The 12,308-nt window shown below is 46.3% G+C and overlaps 1 protein-coding gene across 2 annotated transcripts in view; it reads right to left on the bottom strand.

Annotated features, from left to right (window-relative positions):
* faxcb (failed axon connections homolog, metaxin like GST domain containing b) overlaps window positions 1-12,271 on the bottom strand; it is an 18,958-nt gene extending 6,687 nt beyond the window's left edge. Inside the window, exons 1-4 of one of the 2 annotated variants that reach the window (XM_086219200.1) lie at window positions 12,015-12,271; window positions 10,290-10,411; window positions 7,477-7,612; window positions 5,811-6,007 (exon numbers count right to left, since the gene is read on the bottom strand). In XM_086219200.1, the coding sequence (XP_086075326.1) occupies window positions 5,811-6,007; window positions 7,477-7,612; window positions 10,290-10,411; window positions 12,015-12,050 (491 nt within the window). In that variant the 5' untranslated portion in view covers window positions 12,051-12,271. Of the gene's footprint in view, window positions 1-5,810; window positions 6,008-7,476; window positions 7,613-10,289; window positions 10,748-12,014 lie in introns of those variants that run through there. The other variant, XM_086219199.1, reaches the window with a different exon arrangement.
* Between the last annotated feature and the right edge of the window lie 37 nt (window positions 12,272-12,308).

Consider the following 12,308-nt stretch of genomic DNA (forward strand, 5'->3'; position numbering starts at 1 on the left):
ATTACATCTTGGTGACTGCCTGGGGGGCGCGCACACACGCACACACACTGCTTCCTGTTACATCATCTGTTGTCCCGAGAGGATCTGCTGTCCTTTGTTTGCAGATTTGCAGAGACTACTTTGGTGGAACTAAGCTGACCAAAATATCAAATAGGATTTAGCCGAGGAGGGAGGATCACCTCCAGGGGAAGGAGAGCGGCTGCCAGCGGGGCAGAGCGCCGTGATTTATGTCTCCTGTCTATTTAAGGTTTCACCACTTATGAATGTCATCAGGATGGAGCACAACCTCAAGCTGACATGAGATCCAGTGATGAGAGACGTCAGGGTGAACGAGAGGAGGACTCCCCGTGTCAGGGTGAAGAGGAAGAGGATTCTCTGCCTTCAGCACCAAAAAGTGCCTGTGACGGTCCACCTTCTACACCCCTCCAAACTCCACCCAGGTCACCATCCACTGTGAGCACGTTGTCACCCTCATCATCCCCCCTCATGGATTTCACTGACCACATGAACAAGCTGGTCATTGCTGGGACACAACTCACCCCCCGCCCCACTGCAACTTTCTCTCCTGTCATTCCCCTGCAACACCCTCGGCCTTCTGTGAAGTTAAGACGTGCCCCACCCCCACCGTCCACATACAGGCATCAGACTGAAAATGAGCATCAGACTCATCCTCCACTAGCTGATAAGAGTTCAGCACACTGAGATCTCTCTGTCCCTGACTGCTGATGTGTTCTGGGTCCAGGCTCCAATGATGTCACTCCTGACTATTACCAGCGAAAGTCGGGCCCAGCATACTGGAAGCTTCCTCAGTTCACGTTATGACTGTCAAGAGAAAAAGAATGTTTTAATTGCCAAGAAACAGGGTAATGTCAAATTTAACATTCATTCCATGTCAAGCACAGTCAGTACACGGCCCCATAGATACTGCTTCTAACATGTCAACGCTAGCAGGATTAAATGTCAGGTCATTAGCAGGCAAATCATTTCTAATCAGTGATAACATTATACAGCACAACCTGGACTTCATGTTCCTAACTGAAACGTGGTTAAGCCAAGATATCAGTGCAGTAGTTCTCACTGAATCAGCGCCCCCTAACTTCAGCTTCATAAGTGAAGCTAGAGTGGATAAGAAAGGAGGTGGAGTTGCAGTTTTGTTTAATGAAACCTTCCAATGCAGGAGGATGTCAGATGGAAGTTTCACCTCCTTTGAGTATGTTGCAGTTCAGTTGAGAGCCTCCTGTCGTGCAATATCATGAACCATCTACAGGCCCCCAAAATATAATGCACTGTTTTTTGATGAGTTTTCCAAACTATTGTCTATTATCTGCATTGAGCTTGATGTGTTATTCTAGTGGGGGATTTTAACATTCATGTTGATAACGTGAAAGATGGATATGCAAAGGAACTCTTTAATACTCTGGATATCTTTGGACTCTCCCAGCATGTGACAGATCCAACACATAACAAGGGCCACATATTAGATCTAATTATCTCCAAGGGTCTAAACATTTCTGATGTTGTGGTGAGTGATGTTGCTCTTTCGGATCATTGTTGTGTTCAGTTTAAAATGACTATCCCTGCTAATCTCTGCAAAAGTGAAGCAGAGGTGATAAGAAAGCAGTTTATGAACAACAGCACTGGTACATTTTTCACTCAGGCTTTTACATCATCACCAACTCTGCCCTTAGCCTCAGTCAATGACCTTGTTGATAGTTTTAGCTCCAGTGTTATGACTGTTATGGATGCCATTGCTCCAATTAAGACCAAAGTTATATCTGGCAGAAAAAAGTCACCATGGAGGAACACCATTCTGGTGAAAGCTCAAAAAAGAAAGTGTAGGCAGGCTGAACGCAGATGGCGTAAAAACAAACTCCAGGTGTACTACGACATTTATAAAGAGAGTCTTCACATTTATAACCAAGAATTGAAGAAGGCTCGACAGTCTTTTTTCTCTGAGATTATCAAAAATAATACCAACAATGCCCGCACCTTATTCACTGTTGTCGACAGACTGACAAACCCTTCGGCATCTATTCCTGCTGAACTGGTGTCCAACAAGTCATGCAATGACTTTGCAGCCTTTTTTACAGATAAAATTCAGAAAATAAGACAAACAGTATGTGGCTCCTCCAAAAGCAACTTAGTTATGTCACCAGTTCCTCCTCAGTTTCTCAGAAATCTAGAAACCTTTCAACCTGTAGACCATGCAACTCTGACAGAAACGGTTCAGAATTTAAACTCCACGATGTGCTGCCTTGATATGATGCCTACAAGCTTGCTGAAAAGTGTTTGTAATTGTGTTTCATCAGATGTATTGAGGATAGTAAATGCTTCTCTTCTGTCAGGTTAATTTCCCAGGGCACTGAAAACTGCAGTAATCAAACCTCTCTAAAAAAGCCTAATCTGGATGCTTCAGTAATAAGTAACTACAGACCCTTATCTAACCTTGCGTTCTTGTCAAAGATCATTGAGAAAGTTGTCTATCAACAAATTCATTCTTTCTTGACCCAAAACAATCTCTTCAATGCTTTCCAGTCAGGTTTTCGACCACACCACAGCACTGAAACTGCACTTATTAAGGTGTTAAATGACATGCGCCTTAATACTGGTGCATCTAAAATATCAGTATTGGTACCACTAGACCTTAGTGCCGCATTCGACACAGTCGATCATACGACAGACTGGAGAGGTGGGTTGGACTTTCTGGTGCGGTGCTAAATTGGCTTAGGTCTTACTTAGAAGATCGTGACTTCTTTGTCTCGCTTGGGAACTGTGAATCTGAGCAAACAAAGATGACATGTGGGGTCCCGCAAGGCTCTATTCTTGGGCCACTTTTGTTCAACATCTATATGCTCCCACTGGCCCAGGTCATAGAGCACTATAACATCTCCTACCACTCATATGCTGATGACACACAACTTTACATTACAGTGTCGCCATGCGATTACAATCCACTGCATTCACTGAGTGACTGTATCCTACAGGTCAATCAGTGGATGGGCCAGAATTTTCTCCAGCTCAATGCAGAAAAGACAGAAGTCATTGTGTTTGGTCCCAAAAACGCAAGGCTTGAGGTCAGCAGCCAACTTGACTTAATGACACTACAAACCACCGACCAAGCTAGAAACCTTGGTGTTGTTATGGACTCAGACCTGAATTTTAAGAGCCACATAAAAACTATCACTAAACTGTGTGGTTTTGGATTTTTTTATGTATTTGTCCCAATCTCAGTCTTGCAATATCTCAGAAACACCTTGAGGGGAAGTTTTTTTTTTTTCGAATCGGGCACCAACGTTCAATAGGTCAAAGGTTAAGGTCACTGACAACCTCACATTGATGTGATTTCTCAGGGAAAAACTGTCTGCACAATGAAAAAACTCCCTCCAACTGAGTTTACTGAATTGTATTGAATTATAAATCATCACTGATGAAGATTGCGTGACTGGAATTTTTATTTCCCCATAAATAATACGGTTGGAGGGAGTGGGTTCTTCTATTGGCATGCTCTGCCATGCTTCACATCTTAGAAAAAGTCTTCATATTTCCCACAAACATCCACTGAGACTCGAGGATGAACAGAAATACTTTTGGAGGTCAAAGGTTACTGGCACACTACACTGAAGAATAAAACCTTAATGCATTATTTCTGGTTTAAAGTCATTTTAAAAGCCTGTAAAACCAAAAACAAGGAGCTAAAGAGGCTCAAAAGATGCTGAATCAGGTGATAATTTCCAAAAGATTCATCAAATCAGATCTTGATCTGTTGTCGCTACGTAGAAACGACAGAACAGACCTGCATCGTTCGTCAAAGGCTACAGTCTCTCTGCTGATCTTGGTCTTTACATGGAATAATTCAATCATCAGCCTGGACAGACATTATGGATGAAGCCTAAAACATGGCTGCAGTGACCAGCTCTTCACTTTCCTGTTTCTATAGCAGCATCAGACTGAGGCTCCAGCCAGCTGAGCAACAAGCCAGCACGCCGCCCTTCCTCCACATTAATAATTCAGTCAGTAGGTGTGTATGTGGGTCTAAACACGGCCCAGCCAGGATAGAGGAGCAGAGGGAGGAGAGTGAGGAGGTGACTCAGGGAGGGAGCACGTGAATGACCTCAAACCTTCTCTACAAACGTTACGGACAGCCCTGCTATCTAATACTTCAGCAAAATATCGCCTGAGCTTATTTGGTAGAAAAGAAAAGACCACATTAAGGAAACAATGTTCGATCAGTGCGTGCTTGTGTCAGGGGATGATGGATAGAGCTTTTAAGTAATGGAAAACATGGCGTCTCTCTGGAAATGAGAGGAATGGAGAGCGATTTCCTAGCAGCGGCAGTGGCGGCAGTGGCGGCAGCAGCGGCGGCGGCAGCAGCAGCGGCAGCAGCAGCAGCAGCGGCGGCAGCAGCGGCGTGTTTCTCGCCCGGCTGTACTGGAGTGACTCACCAGTGTTCTGGCCAGCTGATGACAGACTACTGGAAGAACGAGTAGCTGCATGAATAAGACTTGGATTTAAATAAAGATCCTTCTCAACTGCTGAAATAAATGGAATATGAGAACTACGTGGGTGGTTCCTGATGTGTCCTTATATTCAGGATGCTTTGATGCTTAAAAATCTATTCAAATGGGATCATGTAAATGTGAACTTGTACATATTTAATGTAAAAAAGCAGAATACTTTTGAAAAATGACAAAGTACTGCATTCTGCCTTCAAACTGTAGCCTGAGGTCCTGGGCTAAGTCGTCGTTCTTTCTTTCGGCTCAAAGAAATGGATGAACTACGTTGAGCATCGCCTGCTTCACTGTCACAACTTCAGCTGAGTTCTTCATTCTGAACATTTCCCATGTCAAAACTTCCAAACTTACAGGGGATAAATCAAATAAGGTATTTTTATGTTCTAAAGAGGAGTTGGAAACATTTCTAGCCCCCCCCCCATACTTTACTACTTTACTGATAGACTAGAAAATGGCAGCTCAGCTACTTGCTCTCCTTCAAATACTCCAACCATGCAAAAACAAACTGAGTGAGTAAAACCAAACCAATCACTGACAGAACCCAAGAGCACATCAGTCAGGTTGGCAGGAAGCAAACACCCACATCCACCCCGTACCCTATTTTATTGTCAGAGTCGTTTAAGTGCGTTTTTTCTTCCACGTGGTTTCATCACTGCAGCGTCCGTGGTTCCAGGGACATTCTGCAGCTCTTCAAACACAAGTGTCTCTCTTCCTGTCCTGCCTCCTTCCTCTCAACTGATAAACTCTTGGAAACTGTTAAGCGTTTGGGTCGCTTCTTTCTCAGAACACGAGTTGTGCTGTTTGGAGGGTAACTCGGTTTTTACGTTTTCGTACATTTACGATTCTTGCGTCTCTTTATTGGAAGATGACTACTGGATCTGTGTTTGGAGGTAATAACCGGGAGAATGAACATGATAAATAAGATAAACAGTGAAACTTACAGGATCTTTTGCTTTATAAAGAAGTGCAAGTGATTTGGATTTGATTTAGCATTTGTATAATTAATTTGATCCGTTTGGTATGATAACATCTGGAAAGGTAGGAGAGCCAAGCTAGTAGCCAGCTCAGCCAACAGAGCATGCTCAGTGTGCCTCGTCCTGACAGAGAGGGACTGTCCCCGTGTTCCCAAACACCATCTCGTGATTTAACTGGCCACAAAGAGCTTAATCAGCATCCTGCGAGCTCATCGGACATTCATTTATCAGTGAACAGGATGCACTATAGCTTAAAAAAAAAAAGAGTACATTCAAGTTTCTGGTTGTTGCAGCAGTATGTCGTGACTCCACCAGCTGAACATACCAGTACAGGTGTTCCTCAACCATCTTGGTGACAGCACGGGACACAGCTCTCTCCTGGGGGGTCAGGTTGTTGTTGAGGTTGACGCCCAGCTTCTCCTCCAGGAAGTCCACGATGAACTCAGAGCCGGAAGCCTGCTCATGGTTGTACTCGAGCCAGGGCATCTTACCCTGCGGCGACAGCTTCCCATCAAAATAGTTCTGCGGAAGGACACGGCGTCATGTGAGAACAGGTGCAGGTCTACGTGCACTTCCTGGACACCAGGGGTCTGTTTTGGAAACAGACGCCACATTTAAAGGAGCAGTTTGTAGGATTTTGAGGGATCATAAAAAATGTTTTCATTCTTGTACAATCACCTGAAACTAAGAGTGACTGTGTGTCTCTGTTTGTGCTTTTCTTTGTAATACACGTTTGTACTCACAGTCTCATAACTGGCTAGCCTGGATAGCTTAGCCTATCTAAGCCACACCCTCTTATGAGGATATGCAAGTGAGAAACAAAGGGATGAGAGAAAAGGACAGGATGATGAGCACAGAGACGGGTAGAGAACTGTATCCCTGAACCAGAGTCCAGTCAGGAAAGAAACACCTGAAGTTCTCTCCGTCTCAAGCATCCTAAACATTATACTACACAACAGAGAATTACACTAAATAGAAGTGAGTGTCATGATGTAGTTTACTGCATCACAGGTACCAAGCCCCGCTCCTCTGCTGTTCTCCAGTCAGAGGGATGAGAAGTCTTCATGGGTTACATATTTACCACCATGTGAGACCTGATACTCTCCAACAACATCATTTCTCTGCATGGGTCAATAAAGTTTTGGAGCTTCTGAATAAATTGTTGTTGTGCTGACTTAACAACTCTGTCGCAGTCTCAAATGTCCCCAGTGTTTTTCTTTCAGTGTGCAAATACATCGCAGAATTCCCCCGGACACTGGCACGGAAGCACGAAACCGACTTTTCCAGGGTCCTAATCTCGATATACCTTTCAATCCAAACAAAAACCAATAAAAACATAATCAACATCAGACAAAATGTCTGTCAAAAATGTGGCTCAGGCATTTATAATCACTAATTCTGACAAGATTCGAAAGAAAAGTCCATCTTTTTGAAAAGATGTCATTGGTAGTCCATAAGCTGTTCTGAAGCTGTACCATCCGAGGAGAGGAGATACAAATGAAGACGGAGACACAACTCAGCCACACAAAATGATGGGTTTTTGTTACCTTTTTCTAAGGAAACGTGGGTCGTTTCTGTTACAGTTTCAATGACATGTGACCTCTACTTACACAGGAAATCTCACAGAGAGATGAAGTCTAATTCTCAACAGAGAAAACAACACACTGGAAACAACACACTTTCAAATCAATAAAATGATTTGTTTTTGTGCTGGACAATTAATTGTGTGAAAACCCCATCGTTTCAACGAATATAATCTTTCTGGCTCCTTAAAAGCCTCTAATTTTTTTTAAAAATCACTCTTCCATTTAACCCCTTAAACTCCTGGAAACACGAACCGGCTGTGGGTTCTCATGACGGAGGAGTTGAAGAGAATCCTGCTCGGGAAAAATGCACTTTGGTACGACAGCTCAAGCACATTTACTACCGCCCGCAGAAACTGGAGCTTCAATGACAGACATCTGATGGGAGGAGTCCCGGCGCCGCCTCACCTGGTAGGGCAGGTCCACCATGCGTAAATACGTCTCTATTTTGAGGCAGAAGGGTGAGAGGCTGGGCACGCCGTTCTTTGGCCTGGAAAACTGATGGAGGATGATGGCGTCTTTCGAGTCCAGCTCCTGCTCCTTCCTACACAAAGACAGAGGACAGCAACACTTCAGTGAAGGGCAGTACAGCCCCATCATCACAAAGAGGTGCATGCTGGGTAAAAAAAAAAAAAACAGTTGAGATAATTACAGTTTTATACTTGAGGTCGTCAAAAATGAATGACAGACAACGAGGGCACCTCACAGATTTGGAATGAGAATTCTTGATATACTGAATTCTATCAAATTCATGAACAAATAAGTATGAATATTTATATATAAAAATAAAAATGAATGACCATTTTAAAGGCAAACACCAGGTCTGGATAAAAATACCCTTGTGGTCACCGTCCCCAGAGCCAGACAAGCATCCTCTCATTGGTGCGCTGGGACCCACACTGACTGGTCGTTAGCTTAGCATAGTGACGGGCGGTGGATGGCAGGTTAGCATGCCTCCCTCGAAAGTCAACAAGTAGACATTTGTCCCAAAGTTACCCTCCGCATCAGTCACACTTCTAGTCGGCTCTGACTGATTCATATTTAACTTCATCACAAATGTTATGCATAACTCTAGTTATATTAGTGCAGGTGAAGACAGTCGAGTCATGCTGGCGTTGTCCTCGTGTCCCTGTGGACTCGTGTGTTCTGCTGTCACCAGGCCAGACATGTAAACTCATGCTAAAACTCACCTTTGACGTGGAATAAAACCAAGCCATAATTCATCCTGAATGTCCCTGGTTGTGGAGTGCTGGTTCAAACTAGGCTGCCTGGAGAGAACTGAGTCTGGGTCTGCACTGTAAAACCTCTGAAGCCCTGCTCATCTCATCCATCCAGGACAAAAGAAGACCACATGGTCCGAGCAGGTACCCTCACCGCTCTGGTTGGTGCATCTGCTGTCAAGCAGTCCTGAATCACAGCGGGATGCCACTGTCGTGACCAACATCCAACTATCTTAATAATTTTGTTCGAGGAAGTCCATCAGCTGGCGGGCCATCACCATTAGAGTCGAAGCATAATAATGTGAAGGCTACGACAGGAGAGTCTTGATGATCCCTGCTCCGCCGTGCAGGGACAGAGAGGATGCAGCAGCACCGCTTATCCAACAAACAAGCTGTAACATATCAGATATCAGCAAAAGCCCATGCTGGTTAGAAGCTCACGGCGTTCGCAGCAACTCTGACCGTGAGCAGCGTTGTGATGGTGAAAGATGAACAGCAAAACGTTAGAAACGCCAGGGCTGACCGACGCAGGACCTTTGCTGATACACTGATCATACATGACACGCACATGATCCTTCGAATTTGTTTATCAAACACCTGTGACAAAGACATGTAACGAAGGCTCATCTGGTTGACGAACAGCCTTGATCATCCAGAATGATGCAGATAAGCGCGCTGAGTAGTGCCACTTTACATGTTGTGAGAACCAAATCGGTACAACGGGCACAATTCTTTTAGCAGTGTACCTACAACATGTAAGAGGGAGATGTAATGGAAGCAGGATCATGTCCACAAATGAGGTCAGCGCACTGAAAGAAGAAACCTATACGATCATGGCGACTACATTTTAACGTCAGTAAATACATTCTCCAGAGAAAAAGCAGATGGATGCCACAGTAAATCCATCAAACACAGTAGGAATGTCTGTTTTACTGGCCGCTTATGTTGTACAGGGCTGCTTGTTTATCTCAAGACGAGACACACGGAGACCAGACCGTGGCCTGCGCCTGAGCTCTGCGGAGCCTCGTGGTGTGTCTCTGTCCACGACCACGCGGTGCTGAAACGTTCCCGCGTCCTTCCTGTCGCTCTCCACACTGAAACCAGCACGAGTGCCTCGTTGTCCGGCCTGTGTTACGCGTCCTAACGTTCCTAGACGTGTCTGCTCACTGGTCCAAACCAAAGACCTCACACAGAAGGACACAGAGGGTCGAGAGCGACAGGAGTGAGACTGCGCTGCCTGTGCCAACATGGCATCACATGGCCCGCACAGATGATGCCGGCAGGCTGCGGGTCCAGCAGCCTCAGTCGTCTGCACGTGATTCTGCAGCAGCATTTCTGCACGAAATGCAAGGTTACACAGATTAGCACGGGGGAGGGGGGGGGGGGGGTGCTACCAGGCCACTGTGACAGGATGTTGCTACTACCCAGTACCGCCCGGTCCAAAATAATCCCGCCAATGATGAACTCAGCACGCTAACAATAGTCCTAATCTCTTCATCAACTGATCACGTCTCACTCATCCGCCATCGTGGGAGGGCAGGACTGCAAACACGGGCGCTGCTGGCAGATATGCAGTATATATAAACACAATTATACTAATATATATATATATATACATATATACACAGCAGCTGTCTCTCTCAGTTCATTAAAGGTCCCCGCGCCTCCGCAGCGCCCGAGGAGCGCTTCTTATAGACACGCTCAGGTGCCGCCGGAGCTGGCACGGGAGCTGGCACACGAGCGCACACGTGACTAGTTTATTATTTATTTTTTTCTTCCATGTAGTGTCATGTCCTTGGAAGGAGGAAAACATGGAGTGAAAGCTCGCCAGCAACCGCGAGATCTGCAGGGACATCAACGCCCGGCTCCTGTATCGTCACGGCCCATCCCCAAAAACCGCCCCCGGGGCCAGCAAGGCGGGTCCGTGCCAGTGCGAAGCCTTGGAGGGTAAATGAAAGAGGAGGTGATGATAAACAGACCGGGCTCGGTGTGTGACCCTACCTGATGGCGAGCAGCTCATGCAGTAGGTAGGCTGCAGCAGCCAGCAGGGCCCCCCCGGTGATATAGAGGGTCTTCTTCCACCAAGAGTCCGAGCCCAGAGCCGTCATGATGCCCCCGTAGTCCTGTAAAGGGAAGGCGATGATGTAGCCATACAAAGACTGCTGCTGCTCGGAGGCGCACAGCCCGAGGGGCAGGCTGTGATTCCGCCCGAGATCAACCACACACGGCCGGGAAGAGGCGAAGCCAGCAGCCCAGTACATCCTCCCTCCCTCGGTTAGAGCCGGCCCGCGTCCTCCCCGCTGCAGTCCCCGCTAGGCTTCATCCAAACGTCCGCTACGGCATGACGGCTCGTATGTCTCCAGACAACAGGAAGGAGTAAACATCTCGCCTCCCCCTCCCCAGGACGATGCTCAGCACCCACTCCACTTTCCTTTGCGGGTTTTACAAATCATTGTTAAACTTCCGAGAGATACGACACCCCAACTTCCGGTTACATTTCTCCAAAATAAATTCTGCTTTAAAATGGCTGCAATCATCTGCCGACTTCAACTGGCCTACAAACACCACACTGTTCATTTGATGAAGGTCTGGTGTGTAAATTTATACTATTTTAGCACAGTAAAGCATTTATAAAGGAAGGTGCTACCTGGTCTCGATGCATGGGACCGATCTGATATTTGTTCCTTAACATTTTATTCCCACATCTAAATGTTCTCCTGAGTGGCTTGATGTCAAACTGATACTTTAACTGCTTCAATACAATCGAGTGCTCAAAGATCATTTTTATCATTCCGATCATCCAAAAGTCAACACCAGGAGAACGAACCTGACCCCACGTTGAAAAGCTGCTGCAACTCAACACCTCAGAGAGGAAGGAGCCAGCAGCAACCAGCCGGTTTCTTCAGAAATGCAAAACCATTTTCACGTCATTAAAATGGACCGGCAGTTTTTCAATTATCTGAGAGGAACTAGCATCAAAGTGACGATGAACATTTTTTAATAACCGAGCCCAACTTGTGTGACTTTAATATTTTGAATATCCCTTCTGTTTGGTTTTTGTCATTCCTGCAAACCTGCTCATCCTCCTCACTTCAACGGGCTTCCCTCAGCCATGCCTGATTCCACTGTGACTGGTAAACCCTTTTACACTGGTTTTCTACCCATAGGAGGAAAATCAGCTTTGGATAAAAACGTTGTAATATTAACGTAACCCTGCTTGTCAAACCGTGTTGAATGTCGGTAGCTCCACGCATGTCGCACCTCAGTGATCGAGGTTTAAGGTTAACGTCACTCGGCGCCAACAGGTCCCCGGCTTTTATTTTCAAGGCGGATTTGGTGAAACATCCGGTGTTGATGCGTGAAAATCCGTCAGCTTGTCGCCACTGGCCTATTGTCTGCTCCAGCGGAGAAGCCACCCCGCCCTGACGGGCCCCTGCATCCCAGTCTAACCAGTGGCCCACCGCAGTCAACATGGAGCCTATTAGGCAACAACGTGGATGACGACATGGTTGTGATGTCATCAAAGACGGAGCTCACGAGTATTAACTTGCAGTGCGCAGTTCGGTTACCTGAGAACACAACACGGTAAATAATAATAATAATAATAATAAATATTCCTATCACTGGGAGTTAGGAGGCGCGAGCCGCGGGTCACCTGAGCTACAGTCTGACCCTTCTCTACCTGATGACCGTGAACGCGGCACAGACAGGTGTCCGTCTACTCACTCGGCAGCAACTTCGGAAGTGCAAGAACAAACGCATGTCGTCTGCTGGAGGCGGTGAGGGCGTCAGGAACCCGTCTGCCGGGCATGCCTGGAGCACAGCGCGTGGGTCAGGATCCGTCCCGCGTGGCCGTCATCACCTCGTCCTGATGCCAATCAAAGGTGGCGATCTGTCCAGATCAACAGGATCAGGTGGACTAGAGCAGAACGGGATGAACCTGAATGCATCAGTCCTCTCTGCTGCAGCCATGGCTACTGCGAGGTACAGGCGCGCCCCCGCGGATTTAGAGCGCGCGCC

The sequence above is a fragment of the Aulostomus chinensis genome, chromosome 11, assembly GCF_037954235.1.
Source record: "Aulostomus chinensis isolate RoL2024-O1b breed Wild chromosome 11, RoL_Achi_v1.0, whole genome shotgun sequence".
In the NCBI taxonomy this organism is placed as follows: Eukaryota; Metazoa; Chordata; class Actinopteri; order Syngnathiformes; family Aulostomidae; genus Aulostomus; species Aulostomus chinensis.